At 40.9% G+C, this 27,804-nt stretch overlaps 1 protein-coding gene across 1 annotated transcript in view; it reads right to left on the bottom strand.

The window, feature by feature from the left end:
- snx29 (sorting nexin 29) overlaps nt 1-27,804 on the bottom strand; it is a 195,763-nt gene that overhangs the window by 87,503 nt on the left and 80,456 nt on the right. Inside the window, exon 15 of the mRNA XM_049563223.1 lies at nt 9,243-9,349. Within this exon, the coding sequence (XP_049419180.1) occupies nt 9,243-9,349 (107 nt within the window). The remainder of the gene's footprint in view (nt 1-9,242; nt 9,350-27,804) is intronic.

The following is a 27,804-nucleotide window of genomic DNA, read 5'->3' as shown; positions in this document are numbered from 1 at the left end:
CATTCAAAAACACCCATTAACTAAATGACGAGGGGACCAGGAGTGCTAAAATGCTAACTCATTTTGTGGTTTTAGGACTCATTCTTGCAGCACTCCAAGCAGCAATGCTTTAAACCTGCATTCTTTCCAATGGCCAGCAGGGGGCAACTTCAGTAGTTGCAAAAAAAGAAGTCAGATTGTATAGAAGCCTACAAGAAAAAGACCCTACCTCTCACTTGATTTATTACCTCGGGTAAACATTTTCCCAATGAGTTTATGGGTTTAATTGCTAGTTTTCAGTCTTCTTTAATACAGCATAATGTTGATTTTGTAAATCATGCTCCTATTTTGAGTAAAAAAAGGTATTGTATTGTTTTCGGCGGAAACGTGCAAGTCGTTGGCATGTCCGACTAACCAGCTTTCTAGTAGTAACTGAGCATGACATTTAAGAACGAGGAGCTCATCATCAACTCACCACATTAGTTTGTTGGGTTAGGCTAACATTACAGAGTATGTAAGTATATTCTCCACAGTGTGCACTGGTCCTGAATGCTGTCAGGGTTTAAGCTAACATTAGCAGCTCTGTTCTGCTCTTTGTGGGACTGGGGACATTTACACTCAAGCAACCCAATGATACCCAACGATTTTCTGATGTCAATAAAAAAAAACATTCTATTTCAAATTCAAACTGAACAAATATGTGAACCAATCAGCCAAACAGAGCAACGTTGGAATAAAATAAATAAATAATAAGCTCTATGTTGCGATGCTCCAAGAACAATGCTGTTTCTTCATTCAGAGTTACATGTTTCCAGCTTTAGCCTCAATATTTTAGTAGGTTATCATGTATGTAGCCATCAATTGTGAAACGAGTTACCTAGAGACATTAAAAAGTCAGCCAGCGGCTATGTTCTGAACCAATTCATTGAGCTAATGTTAGTTTAATTAGCTAGCTATAGCTACAGGTGACAACATTTAGTAGCAAGAAAGATAATTAACAGTGGTGGTGAGAAATAGGCAGGTGCATTTGTCTACCTATGTTTGACCTCAAGGACCAATTGTTTTACAAATTACTAGGAATTTCGAGCAGTAAATCTGCCACTGTTTTCTCTGTAAACTGCAGCAACATGCATGACTCTAGCAGTCGTTCCCCCACTGAGCTCCATGATAAAAGTAGCAGAGATAAGCTTTTACATACATGTAAATCCTCGAGCTACATCGCAGAAACATTAAGTTTTAATACTGTTGTGATGATTTTACTGCACTGTGGGTCTTTAATTATTCATCCACATAGAAATTAAATGCCCACAAATTGTAACTGAAACAGTGAAATCATTATTGCATAATGCTTTTGCATTCGAAGGCATAAAAAATGTGCAACTTTATCCAATCTGGTTATGGACATTCATCAATTTATACCTACAATAATTCAAGTAAAATTTAAGCCTAGAAAGGCTCTTGCACTTAGACCATGTACCCCAAAGCAGATTCACCTGCATTATTCCGAGAAGAATTTAATAGCACGCATTATGCAGTATTTTGGCTTCTCAAGGGTCACATGCTGGTGCATTACACAGCAAAGACAACAGGCATTATACTGTTCGTATTCTCCTAGTTTTTGCTGCATCCCCCTCTCTGAACAGAGGAGATTCTGAGTTGGTGGCTTGTAATTGTTGTTCTTGTTCTTGATGTTGTTTTTGGTTAATTAATGAGCTTGCGGATCAAAGGGAGAATCCCCGATCCCACTGGAAGTTTCGACCCATATCTCCTCTCTATCCTCCAAAAGCACTCTCCCTCTACTTATCAATACAACACAGCAGATATAAAAATACACCATGGGAAAACAAAACAACAAAAAAGAGATCTGCTGTAATTGTAACTGCATAGTCACAAGACTCCTAATGTAGTGAGAGTCTGTTTGTTTATTGGGTGTGAGTGAGACGTCTGCTGAACAATTTGGGTTAGGATGATCCAGCCTTTGAGCTACAGACGAGTTAGTTTATAGCAATACTGTATGATGTAATGAGGCCTCAATTTGAGGCGAAAAGACCTGCTTTCTAAATCTAAACTTCATGAATTTTCAAGGCACTTTCTCATGACTCACATTTGCAGGAGTCTTGATTAAGACTATGCTGTTCCACAGCAATGACTGACCGCAACATACTGCCTCTGCACAGGTTTGATCGGGTTATTTTACAGCAGCTGCTCAGATTTCTGCCTTTTAGAAACTCATCTTCCAGCCTGTGTTATGGTTAACACATTCAAGCATCTTAACACGTTTTGTTAACAAGCCAAATGGGCAGGATTAGTTTGCATAGTGATATTATCTCTTAAGGCAATTCTACCGGATCTCTGGCAAACCCATTCTACTGAAAATATGCCTGTATTACACTAGGCGGTATCTTGGACTGGCTCAGTCTCAGAACTCATTGGCATCAGTCAGGACGTTTACATGCAGCTTGAAAAAATGGAATTATTGGCTTAGTCCGACTGAAACCGGACTTTTAAATACATGTAAACAGCTTAGTCCGACTGAAATTGGACTATCCGTAGCTCGACTAACACACCTAGATAATACAATTGAAAATCGAACTATTGCTGCATGTTTCCACTTAGTCCAACTGGAGTCTGACTCGGCATTCTGCGCATGCACCACTTTTTCTTTTGCGGGCTTTCACCCAGAAGAAGGAGAAGCAGTTCTGTATATAGCAGTGCAGCAACTCCCGAAAAAACGAACAAACAAACAAACAAACACCATGGCGACAGAGAAGCAGAAGACGCACTTCTGGACGAGGAAACTACATCCATCTCCACCATCTTCATTCGTCATTAGCTTCCTCTTCGGGCCAACCAGAACTAGTTCTATATTAAAAAGGCCTATCTAGGCGGAGTCAGACGTACTTGGTCAGAAATTTGATTTTCTCTTCTGCATGTATACTCAGACAAGACCGGAAATCTGACTTGACTTATTAGCCAAGCCATGAGCTTAGCTGAGTGTGATGAGCAGCCATAATTTTACAGGGTTCTGGTGTAGCCACAGAATACCCGAATAACAGATATCCAAGACTTCCTCTTCCATGCTCATTATTTACAGTTCGTGTAGCAAGAGATGAGAGAATGGAGCCTGAGTTGAAGGACAACCAATTTCTATAAACTGATACCTGCATTTGAATGCAGACTTTTTTTTTTAAAGTGAATATAAAGCTAAATCATCTGACAATAGATGATGGGCTAAGAGATTCCATATCGGCCAATGTGTTCTACCTCGTTTGCTCTCCATGTGGAGAGTGTTTACTAGTGGGCAACCAAATGTGAATGGTCAGTACTACTCGGACTAAAAGAAAACCGCAACAAATCAAAATCTTCCTCTGCAGTTATATGTTTACAGAGATCAGGATCGGATGGCCATCGTCAGAGATTGATAACGGTCATACAAACTACGTCATGTATCTTTAAAGCCCCTGAAAACCTTCATGCCTAATAAAGCAAGAACAATTGCATTTCAGTCTTCATGACTGAATGAAGTTTGCTCAGTTGTCGTGGTGTTGGGTCAGCTGTCACGTGACCACGTATGGAAGGTGATATCAGATGGTAGTATTGTAGATGTAGTTGTATATATTTGTAGTTGGATTTAGTCAGACAAACAGCAGTCTTTTGTTGCCACCTTTTCCTTGAACTTCACTTTGTTTTTTTAACCAGCAGCTTGGTTCTTGAAAAGTTCTTCAAAAGATTTAAATTTGGCTTTTCAGAAACACAAAGACATCCCGACATCACTTGAGAGGAGTCCTTGAATGTCTTGTTTCGCAACAGCCAGAAGTGGCTTCAAAAAAAAAAAAAAGAAAAAATCCAGGTGAGTTTGAAAATCTGAAGTGCCTGAGGAGAGGTAAGCCTCTACATTTGTCTGTGTCTCATCTAAAAACCGCAGCTGAGAAATCCTCCTTTTCTAGGACTCCCTCCTTCATTATTTTCAGCTTGCTTGACTGCGGCTGCTTTGGTTGTTCTGGAAATGTATTCTGAGCCTATGACAACTAAAAGACATTGACAATAGCAATACTGACAACACCCTGATATCACTCTATCACACAGGGCAAGACATGCAATAGTAACAAGGTAATGCCAGATCCATGCTGTTCATTTTAGTGTCGTGATCGATTAAAACTGTAATTAAAAACAGTCACGTGCCAGTGAGGGTGAATGGTTTGCAGGCCCAAGAGTGCAGAGAGGTGCCTCTGCACTGTATACCTTGAGCCTGACACCAACAGCTTGTGTGCACTGATAAGAGGATGTGTTACATCACTCCCTGCCCACCTTTTCCTCATCACTCGAGCCTCACAGATCAATGTCATGGCAGTTTTGCGGTTTCTCGGAAACCTCGGTGGACATGTTAACTGCATTATGTAATTTGTTTTTATTACACACAGACAATGAAAAGCACCATGCAATAAGGCTGAAAATTAAAATGCTTATGCCTCTATCCCCTTGAGTTGTTGAGTAGTTTCTCTTTCTTCCCTCTTTGTTTTGATCTCTCCGTCAGTTTTTCACTCATTTCTTTCTTTCTTATCATTTCACTGTCTTTTCTTTCAGACAAGCACCGGTGCATTGGGGATATGTTCAAGTGCCCTCCCACTCTGATAGCTTTTTAAACCCACTTAGATCAGACATCCATGAAGATTCATGTGAGAAATCCCACTTATCCGGACAAGACTCCGCACATCTGGTGAGTGCGTGCACGCGTACATTAACACACCTCATATCGCTTTCTCGCTGTCGCAGCCAAGGAGTGAAGGAGTCGGGAGCGTGAAGCAGCAAGTAAGAGGGCGGCAGGAGAAGAAGAGAGAAGGTCCTGGAGTCATTAGAGGGTAAAAATAAATGCTTCCTCCTCAAGTTGCTGCAGTGTATCACGCCACATTCTTAGTCAGCTGAGGGAAGTGATGATAAAACATAAATCACACCAGAAATCAGGTGGAAACAAAAAATGAGTGGCCTGAGAGTGGAAAGGAAGACTGGGATCACTGGAGGTGAGTTCACATATTAGTCACACTCACAATAACACTCCAGCCAATTTGTAAATCATCTGTGTGTGTGTTTGGACAGGAAGAGGGGACCTGCACAAACCAAAACACAAACACTGGAAAAACATTAAACTCCAATAACTTGGCCCTGCTGATTAAATCACAGACCTTCTTGCTTTTTAGCGACAGTTCTAAGTACTAAGCCCTCCTTCTGGCACAGTTAGCAAAATTCATGAATCTGTAAGCAGGTGCTTAGCCTATTATAATTCAGAAAATTTCACCAGTACCTTGTTTTAATTAGAAAGGATGCACACTATAGCACTAATCGTATTCTATACTCATTTGCAAATAGAGATACAGCTCAATGGAACTGCCAGCAAAGCTGCACTTAACAACAATTTTCAACTGATCGAGTGATTGTGTACTTCAAAAGGGGTAGCTCATAGTACAAAACCTGCAGAGAATTATCGCCCAACTCTCCCATTCCCCTCAGTTCCACAGCATTTTTTTCTCTTTTGAGCTCACTGTTTTGGTTTTCTAGCCTGACAACCGAAAAAGGTTGGATAAACCAACTGTACACTGACATACCAAAGGGCTGCCAGACAAAAGTAGTAACTAGCTAGTTAATATAGTGGTATTCAGTCCCTCAAAAGCTGCCTACTGTTCAGGAGTTGTTTGAGATCAAAACTGGATGTCTGGATATAGCGTGTGGCCTGTGCCTGCACAATGTCCTACAAAGCATAAAGCAACTCTGCAACAGTGCAAAAGCAACACTGTGGCTTTTCACAAGACATCACATGGGAGATGTTCCATTTAAAACCCCCTTACTCTCAACCAAAAGTTACTGGTCGGTCAGTGGCAGTAACTTGCAGTGCAGGGGGGCAGCAAAACACTGCGTGCACACACAGCGATGACACAGAGCTGGTTAAAAATCGGTAAAGTTTCCTTTTAAAGCGGTGACAGGCTGCCCTATTGCCCAAACTTACTTTTAAATGACTCATTCAGATCATTTATCTCGTGACTTTTTACAGCCCGGTGCCCACTTAGCAGTACACATGAACTGAAGACGATGAAAAGAGCATAGAGTGCCTTAAGATTTGGCTCAAATATAAACAAAGTCAAAGTCAATACAATGCATTAGCATCATTAAATTAAAACTGAACTGGGTCACAAACACGGGCATGCTTCCCAGGTTAATGAAGGCTGAGCTCCGTCCAATATTTATTTGTATCTGGCAGGCCTGTATGTATCCAACAAGGCTCGATGTGACATTTTCAAAAAATCAATAACCTGGTGAGTCAGATTTTGTCTCAGTCGCTGAAGCAAGACAGCTGAATCAGGACTGCTGACAGCTGCTCATGTTAAATCGCACAATTTCTGAATCCTCACATCAGGACTGACAGTAGTGCCGCTGACCCTGAATGGACGCACACATACACACACTGATACACACTCTGAATATTTAGGCAGCTCCTATTAAATCAGATTGTTGAAAACAGATCGTGGACAATGATGACATAAGCCTGCATCTCCTGCTTGTTCTCTCTCCTCTGTGGTTAAGAAACATGTTGATATTGTCAGGCAGCACCAGCCCAGCCATTTCACAGTATTTCTGCTGGACAATTTGTCACATGTCAGGGATGAGGAAAACACTTTTGTTCTGCATGACAGGCCTATTCAAACAAAGTCATCAAAGCCTGGCTGGCCTGGGACCAAAAGAGAGGCTGTGCTGTGAACGTGTCCCGCACTGGTCCTCCATGCTCGCTGTGAAAGCTTGATCGAGACTGACAGCCAAGCAAATGAACAAATAAATAAGTAAACACCATTAAAAATGAACCACACATACATGTGCATAAATAAGTGAAAACATGGTTTGGCCAAACACAGGCGGGATTATTTCTTATTAAAGAAATATAAAAATGTGGATTCATTATTCATGTAGATGCCCCTCACATCTCGCTACCCATTAAAAGTCTTTATTTCTCTCTGCTTGTCACTTTAACTGGGAAGAAACTGGAAATAGCTCCCATCACCTGTCACACAGTTGGTAACATCACCCCTCCTGTCCAGTTATTAAAGATCTTCACCAAGTGCTGCAATCGATATCTTTGAGAAGATCCTGCTCAGGGAATAGCTCTTGGCACTGTTGAGATTTTGAAATCAATGCAGCTGCAGAAAGTGCAATTCTCTGCTTTATTTAGATCGAGTAGCTTGGTGAGGATTTTCCCCTGCACAGCTCTCACATGGCCGAAAAACTGTTTTTTCATTCTTTCTTTATCTTTGCCTGCTAATGTATTAATTCAGGTATTTCTCTGTGCAAAGCCCCGAGTGGCTTTGTGACATCAATAAATCATTACCACATATAAATTAAATTACTGTCAACAAACAACATTATTGGCCTCTTAACATTTTTTTGCATTGTGTGGCAGCAGCTGGTGCTTGGACAGAAATGTAGTGGATTGCAGCGTTCATCTATACTAAACAGAGCTAATGTTATCTGAGGTTCTGGCGCTGGCAGACGATACAACGAATGGAATGCAGATGGAAAAATGTTTTTCCTCTTCAGTTAAACAAACAGGATAAACTTTTGACTGAAAAATCAACTTCCTCTTTGGAACAAGAAGCAACAAGGTTTATGTGGTCTGTGCTGGAGTGAAAAACCCTGGTTTGTTAATGAACAGAAACTATATGAAGGTGTCGCACTGAATTTTATAAAGATATGTTTGACATTTCGGGAAACAGGTTTGATACTACTCATGTCTGTAGGACACATGAAGGAATACATTAAGAAACAGCAACAAAGGGGGAAAAAAATGGGGGCAATCCCTGATGGAAAGTTTGTTGGTGGGCCGATCCCCCTCAGTGGGACTGGTGGTAGCCCAACCGTCATCTCACAATTTTTTTGTTTTTTCCCTTGCTAAAATTAAAGCTTTCTCAACAAAAATAAAATCATTTGATGATGCTACTTCTGTGAGGGCCCCTGCTGCCATCCCTTGAGCCTGCCCTATGGTCATACAAGGTCAATTTACAACCCCACAAGACAAAAATCATCCACATCATCCATTTTCATTATCATTATTACTTATTATTATTCATTGTTCTCCCTACCTCATCTCTCCCTGTTCTCTTATCATTACTCGTTAGCCACCCTCGTTACAAACATACCTCACCTAATCATACGTCATGTCACAACACTTGCCAAACTCAACCTCCCAGTTTAAACTACTGTACTTACGTGTACCTATTTTAATGTTCCACTGTCTGTATGCTCTACATCATCCATTTGTCTTTTTGTGATGTTTTATTGCACCAATTATCCCGAGCCGTTCTGTAGGGTTATACTACACTAATAAAAAATATGATAGAATCGCTCATAAAAAAAAAAAAGATGAATGAAGGTAGAGTCTGCAGACAGCTGGCGTAGCTTATAGGAGTGGGGGAAAAATTGATACAGCATAGTATAATTTTTTTTTATAATTAAAGAAATTCTGAATATTATAAATACAAGATAAACTTTACGCAGCCTACAAGAGTTATATAATCAATTGCTTATTCAGTCCACAAGAAACATTCTGCTGCAAAAAAATTGTTCAGGTGTGATGAACAGATGTTGCATAATTTACAGTCCAAAAAATGTAATAAATCACAATATATCGCATTATGTTTTATTGCAATACTCAACATATCGCAACATATTTAAAATCACAATAATATTGTATCATGACTTAAGTATCATGATAATATCGTATCATGGATCCTCTGGTTAGCACGTTATATGTTGTTTGTTTAAGCTATACACAAACCAAAATATAAAAGCTACAATTCGTGGTTGTTAAAGCGAGTTATGATCTGGACTAGCTCTTAGCTGAGTTTTGTCATTCCCATGAGGTTGCCAGGCAACCAGTGGACACGCAAGGCTTCACGCTAGCTGTTTTGCAGTCTTTATGCTATGCTAAACTAAGCTAATCACCTGCTGGCTCTAGCTTCATACTTAACAATGAAAACAGTATTGATATTCTCGTCTAACTCTTGGCAAAAGAAAAAAATGAATACAATTATTTCTCAAAGTGCTGAACTGTTCCTTTAAATGCTGTAGGCAGTACTTGTAATATAATTTTTTGACAACCGTCCAATTTACAGTTAGTTATCCACTGGAAAAAATGAACATATAGACAACAGAACTGTGGCACTTCCTTGACAAGCATCATCATAACTAATACACAGTAAAGAATAAAAAGAGACGGCACTCACCTCTATGAGTTTGCGTTCATAGCTGGCAGCCAACTCCTCGATGTCACCCATGAACTTATTCTGTGGGACAGGGGCCTGCTCTTCACTTGACCGCAACACTGACAGGGCTGCAGATAAAAGAGAAAGAGAGAGAGCGGGTTAGTTTAAACAGACATGCAGATACTGTGACATGTCAATGACACACACTGCGAAGAAAAACTCTTCTTACAATCATCTAGAAAGGGTGCGTTTCTGCGAATTATGCACATTGTGTCGTCTTCTGTAGCAAGCTGTGACACCGGCGGCTGTTTGATGGGTTTTGTTTAAGCAGCGAGAGAACAATGCAGGGAGCAGCAGATCTATATAATATAAACATTACCAGCCGGGCAAGAACCACGAATTTCGATTTTATCTCATTAACATCACAAATTGAAATAGATCTGACTCATGCACATTACACAAACAACATATAACCACATAGGAAGAGGCATACAAACACACACACACAGAGCGGCACACATACATTATAAAATGCTGTAGCACACACACATTTATCCTTCTGGGAAAACTCTTTACTGTCCTGTCAAAATGATGAACTCTTTCACCATCGCCTGTTTTACTCTGACTTTTCCGTTCAGACAGCGCTTATTGTTTCTTTGTACTACTGTAGTTTGCTAACCGGCTGAAGTCATCACAGCGGAGCCTAAAGCGCCACTTCTGAGGCCATAAACATCAACTAAGCGGGTTCCCTCAGCAAAGAATGGCAGAACTTAGCAGAAGTCTGTATGTTTTTTTTGCAGAGGGGTGCTTGGGAGACGGATGGGTTCTTTTTTTTTTTTTTACCTCTGCAAAAGCAAATTATCACTGTTATATCACTGTCACCATACAGTGCACAGTTAACACCTCGACAAACACACTGAGGCTAAGAGGAGAAGGAGACAGGGAGCGATATATGAGCAGAGACAAGAGGAGAGAGGGAATATTAAGTACAGAGGTAGAGATTCAGGATGTCCAAAAGCTGCACGGGGCTCAAATGAAAGTGTGGCAACAGCAGTTTAGGGAAGAGTTTTAGAAAATATACAGTTGGACTGTGATTAGAAAAATGTGAACCCCCAGCAAGTGTCTGAATGTCTAGACGGAGTGAGGCAGGTATTGATGAAGGAGGCTGGCTCATTGTAGTTCCAAATAGATGGGACTGTAGGGGGAATAGCTGCTAAGAATCAATAGCAGGCATGGATACAAAAAAAGAGCACTGTTTGATAAAGTCAGCCCAGTGGACTGCAGATACACACATACTCCCACACACAACCATGCACTCTATATGTGCATTCTCAGACTAATAGATTGGCCTTCCCGGTGAGACTTTTTGTCCATTCATTGCACTTTATTTCTCAGACGATGTTTGCATCTCTTTTGTGCTGTACTGAAAGGCACAGGGTACCAGCGGGGTTTAACGCTTCTCTCAAAGGCAACTTGCCAATATATTTTGAGGGAAAAGGGAAGAAGGCTGAATCACATTACATTTAAAATCATGTTCTTTAAACTTCATAGGCCACTTCTCCAGCAGCCGATCGGTCCAGCAGCAGTCATCATGAGGGTGAGAATCATTGTTTTGTTTGTTTTTAATATTATTATTTTTAGCATTATTTGCCTTTATTGGAAAGATGAAAAGTGTCAAGGCAGACTGATAAGAGAGAATAGAGAGGGAGACAAAGAGGGGTATGACATGCAACAAAGGTCCCACAGCTGGAATCAATAAGGAAATGTTGTGGTTACGCATCATGCGCTTTAACCATTCCAAATGATTCGACTACTGAGGCGCTGCAGGGTGAGCGTAATCTCTTTAAACAGATTCAGCATATGTATGCAGAGTCTGTAGGCAACGGGACAAGATTTTGATATCAGAAGTGTTTTCATTTCCATTTGTAGTCCAAGTAACAGAATGCAATCTCAGAAACCATCGGCTTTGTCTGATGACAATTTAGCTTTCTATTAGTTTTTCTTTTATTCTTAATCTGCAATCACATGCAGCCATCTATTTATAGAGATTAGCTGAAATGACCTGGCTCCTCCTTGATCTCCTCTTGCTACATCAGATCAGTCCAAAATATTGCCCCTAGCCCCCCGCCGAAGCTTATCATCATCACATCGATAGCTAAGGGTTTCCGAAACTGGGGTGAGAATATTTCAATGGAGAAATCATACAGCGTTTGAAATAGGCAATCACAAACTTAGGCTTATTTAAAATATATAGTACCAGTAAGGCTCAACTCTTTTTTGGACTCTTTGGAAAGTTATAGATAGTACCTTGTGCTTTTTTGGTACTATCTTGGTCAAGGTTCCAGATGAGCTGAGTTGATACAAAAAGGCGGAGTTAAAACACCACAGGTTGGTCCTACTGGTTGGTCAAATAGAACGGTCACTAGCATGACATAAAGACATCCAAACCCACCCGTTTAGAATAGTCAAACTACTGTCACTAGCTACCACAACGTTTTCACTGTCGATTGACGAAATGCAGATGTTTCTCTGTTCAGCTGCAGATGAAAGGATCCAACAAGAACTGGATGTAGCAATAAGTTCTGTGTTGCATGAAAGTGATGTCATGGCAGTTTCATGCGGTGTCGCTATAACAATCAGCTAAGACTCCTGCCTACATAGACAGGATACTACCTGCAACAGAAAACAAAATCGAGAGACACGCCTGGTACTAAAAGTGAGACGAGTTGAGCCGAACCATACAGTGGAAATGAGACATACGAGAACCATATTCTCCGCTCTCAAATAGGTAAGTTGCACATCAATTGTCAAATACTATGTGCACCCATAATGATTAAAATACCCAAAGGGGTTCTGTTTATGATGGTATGAAGTGGAGGAAAGGTGGAAATTTAAAGATTTGGCATATTCATTTAATTGATTGGGTAAAAAATGCTTTTGAAATTGCTGATTAATTATTTTAAAGTAATCAGCTTATCTATTTGTTGTTTCAGTATTATTTTAGAACCCTCAATAGAATAAAAATACAGATACACATATAGAACACACACAGAGATATAGACCTCAAACCAGCATGACATGCTAGAAACTAAATTACTGGCACAGCAAGAAAGTTACACACACACAAGCCAGCCTTCAAACACGTATAGAATTTTGTATAGACACATGCACTCACTCTCATACACACACACACACACACACACACACAGGCTGACAGAAATGCATTATCACTGCTCCTGCAAAGGGCCCAGCAGCACAGCAATCCCCAAGCTTATCTTTGGCCCACCAATAGCTCTGTACTGTATACCTCAGTCAGCAGCCTAATAGCCTAGACAACTACTGTACGGTGTAATGTACATGCATGCACATGCACACACACACACACAATGAAAATATATACATACTGTACAAAATACAAAAAGATATACTTTCCCAGTGGGAGAGGAACTCAAGAATACACTAACATGCAAAAATGGGAACAATGGCATAAAGGTGACTAACAAACACCTGAACACACACACACACACACACACACACACACACGCACGCACACACAGGATTGCTGACGGTTGCTCTCGTGGCACCAATTTGCCTGAGCTCTGAGGTTTTTTTTCCCTTCAGTTGGATTTCTGTTACCTGTCACATTGATAGGCTCTTAATAATGAAACATATGCGGGATGTGTCGGTGAACGTGAGTGAGCGAAAGAGGTGGGTGGGTGAATGAGAGAGAGAGAAGGGGGCACGCACAGATGTTCCTGAGTCTAGGAAAATTGGGCAGACAGCTGGTCTGAAATAACAAAACTAACTGAGTACCGCTCCTTAGCAGCTGTGTGTGTGTGTGTGTGTGTGTGTGTGTGTGTGTGTCTGTCATGTAAACGTCAGGAGTGTTGAGCTACATATAGGAAATATGCTGCATTGTAGGTGCAACTGCTGCAGTAATCGTATCTGATTATATTAAATGTTTGTGTGTGTGTGTGTGTGTGTGTGTGTGTGTGTGTGTGTGTGTGTGTGTGTGCGCGTGTGTGTGTTGTGCCGTGCTGTCCCATTCCCAGAAGTGTGCATCCCCCTGGGTTTTTACCTGAGAGAGTGCCACTCTAGAGACGTCTCTCTAATGATCACAGTGTGTGAGATAATGAGCCAGTTTAGTGGGGACGTCCACTGAGAGACGGACACACACAGACCAGCAGTGGCTGCATCAACACACTGAGAGGAATTTCCCAGAAACTGGACTGAATGTTCAAAGCACTGCATCTAGATGGAGGGTAGTTTACCACAGTTCATTTACACATACTACTCACACTGTTTTGATACAAAGCTGGTTGAAAATCAGCGAAGTGCCCCTTTAAAGACATACAAAAACACTCTGCTTGGAAAAATCTTTTGAGTCTGATATCATTTTTACACACGAAAGAAATCATAATTCCCTTAAAATATTCTCAACATTACATCTACCCCTTCTCCCTCATTTAAAAATCCAGGACTTATAAATATGCAAATACTGTTTATTTACAAAGTTCACCTGCTGGACACAAGATGTCTCCTGTTTGAGTTAAAAAGTCCTTTCTCAGTGTGTGTATGTGTGTGCTGAAAGTTTCCCACATAACATTTACGCAGAGTTGTGTGCATTTTGGACTGGCTTCCAAACTAGTTGTGATGTCACAAAATCAGGCTCACACGTACACAAGTTAAAGTGAGATTTTAAGATGAGCACAGACAAACCTTCCCCCTTCATCACATGAATATAAAAACAACCTTCAGGTGTCAAACTCTGCACATTACATCATTCTGCACAGCGAAGGTCAAATATCTAAGAGAACAACGAACAAAAGGCATTTCTGAGCAGTGAAACTTTAAAAAACTAAAGCAGAAAGCAAAAGAAGGAAAAAGATATGTAAAAACAGCTTTGTTCTTTACCTAATTATTTGGTGGACATCAGAAAGTCTCATTTTAAAAATGGGACTGGGTCATAGTTGTCCTTTTATGTCTTTTCATCCGTGGGAGAGACAGGCTGACACACAACAACACAGTATCAGTGACAGCATAATGACCTGCGCTGAACAATTTTAACATGGAAAAAGGAGCTTATTCACATTTTCAATTTCAGTTTCGCTGACGTTGCCCATAAGAGGCAGAACAAGGCGCTGCCATCACACTCTCAATAAAAGCCTGTTAACTTCCAATTAGCTTTAATTGAACATTAATATGTGTTCATCTTTTCACAATTAAACAGTCTTGCAGGTAAAGTATTAGCAAGGGACTATCCACTGTCAATTCATTTAGGGCTCTACTGAATTACAATGTCAAATCATCCCTTCCTTCTTGTGACCGTCATCCTGTTGTTTTCTTGGGTTTTGCCTCAGAGGAGCACAGAGCTGAGAGAGCGAGAAGCAAGATGACTATCATCCATAGATAATGATCTACAGTACACACAGAGTGGATTCCCCTCAGACCACAGAGAAGGCAGGGAGAGTGAAACACATTTAAAAAGGAAGAAGAGGCAACCAAGGGTGGTCATCGGTATGGCAGATACGAATACTTGCTTCGAAATGCATTATCAAGTTTTTGTTTGTTGTGGTGGGGGGTACATATCTTTACTGTTAGTGAGAGTGGTCAGACACTTTCTCACTCTGACCTCGTCACATATTGACGTTTTGGTCATGGACTTTCCACGTCCACATACGACGTGCAAGGTACCCTGGGTGCATTGGTTGATAACGTTCTGGGACACTGTGTCAATTTCTGCCTGTTACATGCATTGTCTTCTTTCAAGATACACTTCTGTTTTCACAGGAAATATAACGCTTACATATAGTGTCTTTCAAAATAATCACACTACGTCGGTACAACACCGCAAATTGACATTTGTTTTCCTTCTCCTCAACGACAAACAACAGGATGCAAACACTGAGATGCACATACTGCTCTCTCGGGTGAAAGTCAGTGTTTGTTGGACCCATCCACCACCCTTCCTGCCCACCCCACTCGGATTTTCGCCACCTTGACTTTCGTCCTTGTCCCGAAGCCTTTCCCCCTGACACCACCAAGCGCTGTTAAACTATAACGGCAGCTGGCCGCGTATCATGTTGACGTTAAAGGACGCCTTTTTTCATTGGTTTCTGATGCTGCAAGTCACTGCCCAAGTGCCGGACTTCGGAGTAAGACCGTGCTCATTGGTCATTTAGAAATAATCAACATGATCTCATCCCTACTTGTCATATTTTGACGTTTGGGCAGAAGCCCCTAGCATGATTATGATGATGCCGGGGCAGCTTCTAGAGTTATATTGTGATGGAGGGGTTGGGGGTTAGGCAAAACAACTACTTGGTTAGGGTTAGAAAAAGATCTTGGTTGATGTTCGTCACGTCAGTCAACTCAGGTCACTAATGACTGACTAATGAGTGGCACGTGGCAATATAACTCAACACTGACTTCTAGTTTCACATGAGACGCAAACACCAGTGTCCTGGGTCAAAGTCTTGTGCTTGTTGGACACATCCACCTCCCTATCTCTGGCCCTCAGTGGACTTTCTTGCTATTTATACTGCACCTGTTGCTCTGAATGTCTAATAATGACACAAATGGGTTCACACTGGAGTAGATTGAAAGCCCAGTGTGTCTCATACAGACACAGGTGCATTGTGCCTTCATATCTGTCGTCAAGGTCCACTGATCAAGTTGCATATTTTGATGTCCTGGGAAAGAGACCAGGCTGAAATAATGGTGTTCCTTTATTTGTGCTTGATAACTAGGATTTCAGAATTTCCCATTCAGTGCATCCTCCACTGCTACACCCTTGTTTATTTTGGTGTTTCCTGTTAACCCCTCTAGGTTGATCATCTGATTGGCAGGCACCTGTGCTGACCAGTGGGCTGAGTCTGTATAGGCAGGCCTCTTTGTTTACCTCTTTGTCTCCATCCTGCTGCAGCAACACCATTGTGTTGCCTGGTTTTTAGTCATTCATTCATTTATTCCAATAAAGTTACACGCAGTAAACTTCTTTCCTGGTATTGTGTCCATTATTATGTCTGGTGTTTGAGCCAGCAGTAACACCACATTTCTGTTGTTTTCACTCACAGATTGAAGATATTCTAATTATGAACCATGGAGCAGATGGTTATCACAGCTTACAGAACAAACTGCAGTCTGCAGCAAAGTCTTTCTCATTTATCTGGCATGGGAAGTTGATATGAGGGCAAGCTGCTGGAAACTGCCTACTGCCTGCCGGTCAGGAGGTTAAGAGAAAGACTGGCCACAGAACTGTGATGACAAAGGGTGAAACATGGATGAGCTGAGACATTTCCACTCTTTCGTGATCTCTGTAAGTAGGAAGGAGACCGATTAAGTCAGGTTCACCTTGGGGGCATTACATATAGCAGCAGGTTCATATACAGCCAATACTGCAGTCTTGTTGTCATGCTTAAAGATAGAGGAAAGGCAGGAACAGAGAAATCTTCAGAAATTACTTGTACCCTAACACTCCTGTGAAATCAAGAAAACCCTCAAATATCCTCTCCAAAGTGGAAGCTTTGACGGGTGATAATGACGTCGGTGCCAGTTGTGGAGAAAGCGGGGCAGAGGCTGACACACTTGACTTAATGCTGCTCCGTCCATTAGCAGTAAGGAGACGTGGCTCTGCATCTGCGACCCCGAGCACACAGTGGCCTGAAGAGCAAACAAAACGTCCGTCCCGCTCCAGCCGAGGCGAAGCAAGCCTGCTAAATAAAACATGTGCAGGGCTCCCACCACAATAGGACTAATGCGCAATCAAGTGGAGCGCTCCTTGTAACGGCACAAACCCGCGGCACTCACACCACTGTGAAATTGGGGCTCTTCCGAATCTCGTCTTCCATATCTTATCTTCTTATGAAATCGCTCCATCCCTCCCAGCTCCTGCTTCCCATCCTTTGTTCTTTTTTGTTTTTGTGCCGCTAACTTTCTTTCATCTCTTTTCGCTCAGAAAACATGTCCTTGTTTTTTTGTTGAGTAGTCCCCTCTATGAAGTATTGATTTGGTTTCCTATTTTTTATCTTTGTTGCGTCTTTCTTTCAAACTCCTTTACACCTTCTACTGATTTATGCAACCTTCATTCATCCTTTATCTTCATGCCTACCTTAACTTTGAAATCTTCCGTCTTTCTCTCGTCTCTCCTTTAATTTCTTTTTTCCTCGCATCAATCATTCATCACCATTCAATTCAACTCGGCAGAGCACTGCGCCGTGGTGTTACACCAGTCCCACGCCACTAATCATGCATGTTGTGAAGGCCAACCACTTTATGCCATGCATATCAATGAAAACATGCATAAAAAGATTTTTCATACATAAACACATGCAGTCAGACATCAAAGCAAATTGAGGTTCAAGGTTCATCTGTTTTTCATTATGAAACTACAAGATCGAAAAATCCAGAGAAGGAGAAAAATATGTCTTTGTACCTCACCGCACTAACAATAGCATGCGTTCCCTTCACACATACACACAAAGGCGAGTTAATCACGAAGTCAGGCCATACACTGTTGATAGGCTGGCTGGGGAGCAGGCAGGAGGCTGACTGACTTAATTAATGAGTGCTAATCAAAAACAATCTTCCTTCATTTTCTAATCATTCATAGCTCATTTCTCACGTTCCCTCCTTCAGATAACAGAGGCCTTTGTGTATCAGCCCACGTGTGTGGAGAGATCAGGCCGGCGCACTGCTGTTACATGGGACAAACAGGTTTTCGTTAACACACGTGTGAGGTAGAGGGTGTGGAAATTACTTCTCTCCTTGCTATGATGGCTCCAATCAGGGAACTTTTCTGCCGGCCTGGTCACTCAGAGCCCTGCTGATCACGACGTTCTGATCACACACGCGTACACAAAAACACACGGTGACTAATTTACACCCGTCTACAGTTTTCCTAAGTTGTCTGAGGTGGCATGAAAGATAATGCCCCATTATGAGGCGGGGAAGATGTGTAAAGCGAGAGAACAATGTCTTATGGCCCTTTTTGACCAAAATTTGGGCATATGCCATATTTTAAAACTCAGAAATAATGGACGTAGGCACTGTAACATCACCCATTGGTTCTGGACTCCCGTCTGAAGCCTCGAGTTTGGCATTTTTGCAGTTGCCATCTTTGTTTTATGGAGCCAGAAGTGACCATATTTGTGCAAGACACTGGAGCTGTGGAGGAGCAAGAGGTTGATCTGACTAAGAAGCCGAGGACACTATCATCAGACAGCCTGTTGCTCAAAGCAGCCCACTCCTAATTATGCGTGACTTTAAGCCTAATAGAATGTTAACGGGCGAGTTGTATAAAAGTTCTCACCCCGTGCAGTTGTCATGAAGGGGAAAACTGCTTATAGAGACCAAAACTGCATTTTGTACCAGGCTGTACACATGTTTATTTCTGCTGTAAAGTTGGGTGTTTTAACATGGAAGTCTATGGGGATTGATTGATTTCTGGAGCCAGCCTCAAGTGGCCATTCAAGGAACTGCAGTTTTTGGCATAACGTGTTGGCTTTCTGTTTTTGTTTTGTTTCCTGATGTGCCACATTCAAGGTCACAAACGGACCAGAAAACATGTTGGTAAATAGCAGAAAGCGGCATGGGGGCCACTGAAAATGTTACAGTGGTTACCTCCTTTTACATATCTCTTACTTATTCAGACTCTCTTTTAAACTCTGTGCAGATTTATTCAGAAAGATGTTCCAGCACTACTTGAACTGAGACTGACTGTATTGTTTGGCGGCTCATTAGTGTATCACGCTGTAAAAAGGAGCTGAAATCTGTGCACCCACCAAGGTGTCATTTCTCCATCACTGGCAATTGGATCCAATTGAAGCAAGAGTCAATAAATACTCATGACTACTGCAGTCTTTTGTCACAGGGGTGAACGTTGACTTTAACCTTTCTCATTAAATACAAAAGCCAGATGTTAGTGGGTGTTAATGGGTTTTTTGTCCAGTGGGAACGTGGCTCTAGTAAGGGATTTCACTTCAACAAAGAATACTAAGAAATGTGAACTTATGAAACCTCTGATGCATCTGAAACTAAAAACATCAGATCCTCCTCGGAGTAAACTATTCAACAAATTATATTTACAGGATGTGGATGATCAAGTGTAACTACGCTGCTTTGCGTCATGTTAATGATTTAAGTTAATGTTTCCACTGTAAAAACATCTCTGTATGTACAAAAATATGCCCACAACACACACACACTCGGACCTATCATTTCAAAAACCATCTGGCTGTTTGTGTGTATGCTCTACTTTCATTTTGAGAGTGCTCTTTGAGCTTTTTTTTCTTTCTTTTTTTTTCTCTGTTCTTGGAAGTGTCCAAAATAGCTCCAATCACAGCAAACCACTGCCATCCACCATCTAACAGAACCAAGCCAAAGCCAGCTCCCAGCCCTGAATCACACAAAAGGTGAAAAGCGGTTGAAAGTATTTTTCCTCTGCCCCCTGAATATCCTTTTTCACACCACACACCAGGTCAAATTATGTCCCAGCCCTTTGAATAGAAATCTGAAAGCAATTTTTTCTTCCTGGGAATGTAATAGTGCACAATACTTTTTGACTGTACATGGAGCTGCTCCCTTAACACAATGTCTCATTAGTTTCACAGGATCAACAACTGAGATGTAAAATGTAAGTGTAACATCAGACATCGGCAGATGGTAAGGAATACTAATGGACAAACATTTCCTATTTAGAGGCCATTCATAGTAACAAGAGGAGATGTCGCAGGCCTGGAGACATAACAGCGTCAAAAGATGGCCATGACTCATGCAGAACATTTGTAATGGTACGAAAACATCAACAGTGTGTTGGTGAGTTTTGTTGATGATAGCGTGTGGGTACAGTCAATAACACATGTTCAAAGTCTCCCTGTGGTTGAGACTTGGTACTCTTCATCATTTCCACTACCACTGCCCTACACATCCCTTTAAAGCTCCATGTAGGCAGGCCTTCAAGCACCTTTGGGCTCATGGTTTTGGTTTCACAGCCCACAACGATCCTGTTTTGGATCACTCTCACAATTCCCATCTTGTTTCCAGCCTTAGCATGCAGCTGTTTTCAGTGAACAAGCACCAAAATTTCAGTCCGACACAGTGGAGCATTTAGCAGCTAAAGAGCCAGAAATTTCCATCGGGTGTTTGTGAAATCAGCCAAAATCATGACAACTTGATAAGGTGATAATTTGTCAATGTTGTGATTACAGCTTGTCGCACTGCCTCAGAAGTGGCCGACAAATCAGTTAGTGCAGCTTTAAGGTGCAGAAAGCAACAATTTATGGCACAAAATAGTAATAATATATGTATGCATGTATGATTTACAGAGATCGATTGGCAGAAATGGCATATAATATGCATTATTATGTTTCATTAGCGTACAATCACCTGAAAACGAAGAATTGTTGTATTTTCGTCACCTTAGAATGAGCCCTTCATATCTACAATATTAGTAAACATCTCCATGTATTGAAGGTCACACAAAAAGATGACTTTCACCTTCAGGGATCAACAGAGAATCAGAAAATTAGTTTGTTTCGCGTTCCCCAGCATACACCTCTAATCGCTGCTACTGTAATGACCCAATTTAGCTGCCAGGATCAATAAAGTTCATCTGACGCTCTTATGAGGACTCGGACGATTAAATCTGATTATGTTACACCGAGGTTATAATGAGAGATTCAGCCTGCAATCAAACTGCGCGTCTACGGCAATACTGATCAAATCAGCGGGGTGATTGTTTGGACAAGCGCATAATCTGAGTAAATCCGTCACTGTGACCTGAACACGCTGCAACCTGGTATGTGTGTTAAGCACTTGGTTTGTTTTTTGACAAGATTATTTCATAGCTTTTATTAAACTGCAAATGGTTGGCTTAAATCTTTGAACATAAGTTTTGACCATATTTTCTAAACTCTGTCCAAACGTTTCTACCCTGCTGCTGCCAACAAATGTCCTATCTTAACGTATCCGTATACGTGTTTTACCCTCCGTCTCTGGTTGTAATTACTTGCATTATCTGCGAGTCTCCATTTTCTCCCTTCTTGTCTTCTATTCTTCCCTCTGCAATGACCCACTTTCCCCACGGGGATTATTAAAGTTTCATTTTATCATCTGCTCTAATCTGAAGTAGTCAGCCTTTGTTTAGCCTTTGCACCTCGCAGCATTACATGAACACTCACTGTGGTTATAGAGTACAGCTGCATGTGAGCAGCGAGCAACACTGTGTGGTGGAAACAAGAAGATGGGACACTGCTCGTGTAGGGGAGGGGTGGGCAATCAATATTCGGATTATGTCGGGGAATGATTTAATAAATATTTATAGGAAGTGTTACAGACTTAATCATGAATTCTCACAATCTGAGTGAGAACAAAAATTGGATTATAGCACACACGTGTCACTGCCAATATCATAAAAGCACAGACACATCACAAGCACATGTTTCACAGATACATACAGAGAATCCAAAACCACACGGCTCACTTCTTCAACTCTGCAGTGTAAAATCTCATTTCACTAAATTAAACCTGTGGAAAAACTTTCTTCATTCACTGCTTATTTAGCACCTTGATGGCTTAAGTTTCCACAGGGGAAACTCAGTTGTGTCAGAACTCGGGAGAAAATAAGCCATTTTGCTATGGTGGTCCAAACTTTTTTATCACATTCATAATAAAAAACTGTCTTCTCCCAGCAAACTGTGAATTTATTTCACCTCACATAATATGGAGTTACTGCAGTTAACTCAGACATAAGGACAAACATTATATAACGCTGCATTCAGGTGATCCTCGGATGGTCCCATTTCCTGAGTTGAAAAGTGGTCTTCCTGACTGTAGTTTGTTCATGAGCTTTAAGTCGTAATGTGGACGCTACAAAGATGTGTTGTATTTTGCTTCAAAGAGCATTTAAGCAACACTTTAATATCATTTTGAAGCTTTTTACTACAAAGTGATTTTGCTCCAGACTTGTTGCTATGCCAGTGCATCCCTTAAAACTACTAAAATATTGCTTAACCTGACTTGTCATCAGGGTTATGGCTAATTAGGAACCTTTCTAACTAATCTAGTTTACTCTAGGTCAATGGGTTCCAGATAGGTTGATGTGAAACTATGTAGGAGCCAGCTGCTTCTTGCATCCTATGGATTTTTCTTTTTTTTTTTTAAAAAAACATATAAATGAGACCAGTGGCGCTGACAGCTGTAATCCTGTATACACTGTGCATGCATTTTTTTCAATAATTTATCATCCTATCTTGAAAATAAAATTTTGACAAAAGCATCAGATCATGTCTTTGGGTTCTTTTTTACTGATGAATGTGCCTGGGTGCATTGTTTGGCTCTGTCCTCTCAATATGATGCAAATACATTTGGATGCCAATGATTGGTGCACGTCACAGGCCAGAGGTCAGTGTATGATAAACATTCCTGGCACAGTACTCATCTTATGTGTTAGCAAGCAAAGTAGTTAGAAATGAGCAAACGAAAATAACTGAGCATTTTTCAGGCTTTCCAACAAGCCTCAGCAGTGAAGAATATGCAGAGAGCAGCAGTACGAGCACCAAGTCTGCTAACGTTACTGCTGCTAGCATTAATGTTACAATGACAGAGGCTAGCAGCCAGCTACATGTCCAGGTTCCACCCGCACCGCAAAGCTATAAACCTCGTAATCATCATGATATTGGAATTGATGCGGGGGCCATTCTGCAGGAGTTTGATGCAACAGGGAGACACAGAATTAACTTCAAATAGGGAGGAATACTAATTAATTTTCTCATCTGGCCTTTTTATTGTTTACTGTAGCAGCTTGGTTTGGGCTTTATGTTACATATTGTTGCTGTATATTTTTTTAACTGACTGTACATCTTTCTGGGCTATCTGTTTTATGCTGTATTTGCTGTTGTGTCGCTAACATTAATGTTAATATCTTGCTCACTCACTAAGTAGACTGCGTATGTCCATGCGTGGGAACCTAGGTGTTAAAGGTACCCTACAAGTGGGCGGGCAATTCCCGTGCGTACTACGAAATATAATCCTGCCGGCGCCACTGAATGAAACAAATATAACTGTCTTTTCTTTCAGTTAAAAGTATTTGACTTTCCATTGCTCTTGAAAGCAGCAGCCCTCGCTGGTGACTTTACGCTTCCTTGCTGTGGCCACGTCTGCTACCTGGGAAGGAAATGTCAGCTGTTGGATAACCGTAGTTTGCTTATGTTCCGTTTGTGTTTGGACATGCCTGCTCTAGGTGGACAGCAACTAACAGTTACAGCATAATACAGTACCATATTACAAAGTACATGTCAGAAACAAACTGATGTGCAATCAACCGAACATTTTCTTTCATTCACCATGTTTCTGTATATATGTCAACGTCAACTCAGCAACTTCTGTACTGTTTCGACTTGAAGGGGGTTCAGGTGAATTATTCTGAAACTCTTTTTTTTTTTTTTTTTTTTTTTCTATTCCAGCACCACATGAATGCAGAGTTAATTAGTTTTGGTTGCCTCAATGTTGCAAGATCAAGATTACATCATTACCAACTTGAAAATTACACACTAAACACACGTGCCTCCAAAAATGAACCTCACTGCACAATCTGATTGTACTTCCAAGATAAAAAAAGACTCAGGAGGAAAGAAACACCATGGGGGGTGTTGTAATTGAATTTGGGTTTTATAAGTCTCCACCTCGAGCACAGCAGGCCCTGCTCTATTCGACAAATAGGTAGACAACATTTAGTACAGCAGCTTCAAGAGAGCGATTATTGCTTCTTATCCTGGCACTCGTTAAGTGAAGTTTCTATTTAAAATTCACATTATCTTTAGCGCATGCATGAAGATTGAGTTTCCGCTAAATCTTTGACCTGACAGTGGCACACTTGGTTTTGTTGCCTGATCCAAAATCTGTGTACCCTTTGTCAGCGCATCTTAAAGGGTGTGTCATCGTATACTGAAAGACGGGAGAGAAACGTGTGTGAGCAGGTGCTTTCTAATGTGTGTGTTTTGAGCAGGAAGAAAGAAGAAAACCTAATTATTCCTGTGATCAAAGCAATTATTAGAAAAAATGAGACTCTGACCCAAAAACGTCTCAGCTGGAAAGCATCACAGCTGAATCTGCAGCAACCTATTAAAAGAGTTATCAAGTGTTCACACAGCGCTCGCACACTCATGCGTGACGAAATGCACACATTTACAGAACCAATCGCACGCGTGAGCCGGTTTACTTAAAACACATGTACTGTTCACTGTGCTCACATACTTACATAGTGACCCACAACAACACAATACCCACCAGTTTAATTGACTTATAAAACCACTCACATAGCGCAGCATGTGGACATTATTGTGCATTCAGTTACACATGAAATGTTGTATGCACATAACTGCGTACCCATGCATAAACTTTTCACATGTAGGTGATATATCCTAGTCTAGACAGCTCAGGAACAAACAGCTTTTACCAAAGCAAAAGCACTGCAGTACAAGTCCCCTTTTACATGTGGAGTAGATGATTTGTTATTCATATAGAAAGTACACTCCATGCATATTAAAGTCTGTGATCCTTACTGCGCAGCTCTGACTTACACATCAAAAAATAGTGCTGAGAAGTGCAGAGCTGTATCACAAATGTAATTTCAAGTCTTACAAGTATTGTTGAAGTTGGATTGATGTATCAGGTCTTTATTCTGTAAGAACCTGCAGTTAAATGTAGGTTTCTTTCTACATTTTCTTTTAAATAGCTCAGAAGTGGGCTCCACTTCTCTCACTACGGAGCTGGTGAGGAGGGTTGAAACCTGCAATTTCTTTACTGTAAGTTCAATACATCACTGAATACTGTATCAGAGGCTTTTCCTGCTAACATGATATTCTGAGTATTTGCCATTCTGGACATTACAATAAAAATACATAGATTTTGAATACTGGCACAAAAGCTTTAAGATGTTAGCCTGGGTATTTGGTGCCCTGGCACAGATAAAGACTTGAAGTCTTGTTGCAGAACCAAACCCCCGAAAAACCCAAAGACCCGACCCAAACCAGGTTTTAGCTCCTTTGTAGTTCAACTGTGTTAAAGTTGGGACTTTGAAGGGGGCCTGTTATGCTTTTTCCGGCAGCACGGTGGCTAGCACTGTTGCCTCACAGCAAGAGGGTTCCTGGCCCTTCTGTGCAGAGTTTGCATGTTCTCCCCATGTCAGCGTGGGTTTTCTCCGGTTACTCCAGCTTCCTCCCACAATCCAAAGACATGCAGGTTGGGGATAGGTAACTGGTGACTCTAAACTCTTTTTTACATTTAGGCATGTAAACATTTTAATAGAAACCCAAAATCCAAATATGAACCTGATAAGTGTAATCTGTCTCACTTAATTAATGTTTTCATTGGCTTCAACAGAACCTAGGAGGGCCTGAGAAAAAGACAAGCTGTATTGTAAGTCAGGCAATCGAAATGCTTTAAATGGCTAAATTGATGTTAATTAGAACAAAGACAATGCTTTCTAGTTTAAAGAGCATGGTAAAACACCCTTGCCTATTATTCTTATGCAAGTCCACACAGTTCATCAATAATTAAATGATGTTCGTTGCAGCCCTACACTGCTCCAACATAAATAAATTAGACTACAAATGCCACTGTCCCGAGAAAATCCAACTTGCTGAAGTGATTGAAGCTTTCTGTAGTTTTATATGTACCAATGTTTCTTTTAAATCTGATGATTTTCCAGGATAATTTACCGTAGACTGCACATCGGTCCACAGTGAGCTTTTAACTCTGTCTTTACGGATCTTTGTGAACCTTTACTGAGGTCCGTGACATACAGGTTTGACACAGTGTACTGTGTGTGCACATACTGTGTCCCTCGCTGCCTTGAAATCGGGTTTTGTTACTACAGCAGATCCTACAACTACTTTTGGATCACTCATGAGGAATGTTAGTGACTATGCTGACTTACATGGAGAGCCAGCCAACCTTCAGTACAGGTATGAGTCTTCCATGCCTTGCCATTATTTTGTCTATTCCCATCACAACATGAATTCCTTATTTCCTGTCAAGTCTGCTTCCTGATAGTAGCACACTGTGAGAAGTCATTACATGTACAAAAGCGTACAACCACACCTGGAGAAGTCCTCACATCACATATTCTCGATTTACCCTCCAGGTCGGAGAGTGTTCACACATTCTAACAGAATACAACCAAAACATCTCGGAAAGTAAATACTTTCCATTTGCATGGAGAGAAAAGTCCCTTTTTCATCATTTTCTTTAAAGTTGTCCACTTCTCCCTTTAATAACAAACAGATTGGTCCTCACAGACGGACAGGCACGCAGACAGAAGTGTTCTTCAGGCAAAGCATGTTCGGCCAATGGGTGGGAAAAGCAGTGGAAGAGTCAACTTACAAATCTGAGTCAGCGTCATATTGACTTCATTTGAAATTTCAAAATTTAAGATTCATCTATTTCGGTCAGTGTGGCCCTGTCTTTGTTCTGACAGGAGACATAAGACAAAGACAGATGTCTGCACAACAACAACAAAAGTTCAACAATTTTAAGCTACAAACAAAGACACTTTGTGAGAACAGGCCTGGTGATGTTGACTTCCAAGACTGAAAAAATATTTTCAGCATCTTACAGAAAGTGCTTTGAGTGGATGTTTTCCTTCTTTCTTTAGTGTACTTCTAAGAGAACCAAACCTGAGTCTTGCGAGAATAAACTTTGTTTTATTCAACACAGCTCTTAAGTGTGAAAAAAGGGACTATCAATGTCAGTCTATCAATGTCTATGTTGTCTATCAACTGAAATGCCAGTAAATAGTAAACAGAAGTCAGAGCATACTCACCACTCACAAAAAAAATGTTTCATCTATTTATTCCAGTTTTTCCACATTTCTTCATGTGTAATTGATGGTAAGCTAGTGTCAATAAAACATAGAATGTATTTTTTTCACATTAAAAGCCCACCAATAACAGGTAGGTTAAAAGACTTTTAATGGGAACACTGCTGAAAGTGTTGGGTTGCATTCATATTACAGTGGCTTACATTTATTGGGAAAAACAAAAAGTGAAAGGACTGAAGTGAATGAAAACAGTATTTCCCTTGGGAGAAGATAAACTCAGAGCAGCAAAGTGGCACATATGACATGATGGAATTAGTGTTGTGGAAATATGCATTAAGCTGAATTAATGGTAAAACTGGAATTACCGCCTCAGGGTTGAATGCCTCCACCAGTCCAGGTAAAGTTTACATCCATGTCTTCCCAGACTCATGTAGACACGACAGTAGAAAACGCTTCAAATATGGATGTTTTTGCAAAGAAGCTACAAATTCTACAATGTGGATGCTTCACTCACATCTTGCCCCCGGCAGCACAGAAGACCGAGACAATCACCACAGCTTCAAGGTGGGCACCCAAGATTAGTGTCACCAGTTCAGTGTCTGACCAAATGTCTCCCCTTCTGTTCCTGAGTTATGATGTTGAGTAATGGCCAGAAATGTATTACTGCAGAGTGTTGTGGTGTCACAGCAGAGCTAATGCTTGACCTTTTAGATATAAAATGTCATCACTTCATCATTTTAACCATTTGTGTTTAGTGCTAATTAG

The sequence above is a fragment of the Epinephelus fuscoguttatus genome, linkage group LG20 (assembly GCF_011397635.1).
Source record: "Epinephelus fuscoguttatus linkage group LG20, E.fuscoguttatus.final_Chr_v1".
Classification (NCBI taxonomy): domain Eukaryota; kingdom Metazoa; phylum Chordata; class Actinopteri; order Perciformes; family Serranidae; genus Epinephelus; species Epinephelus fuscoguttatus.
This window is presented reverse-complemented; position numbering and strand designations above follow the sequence as displayed.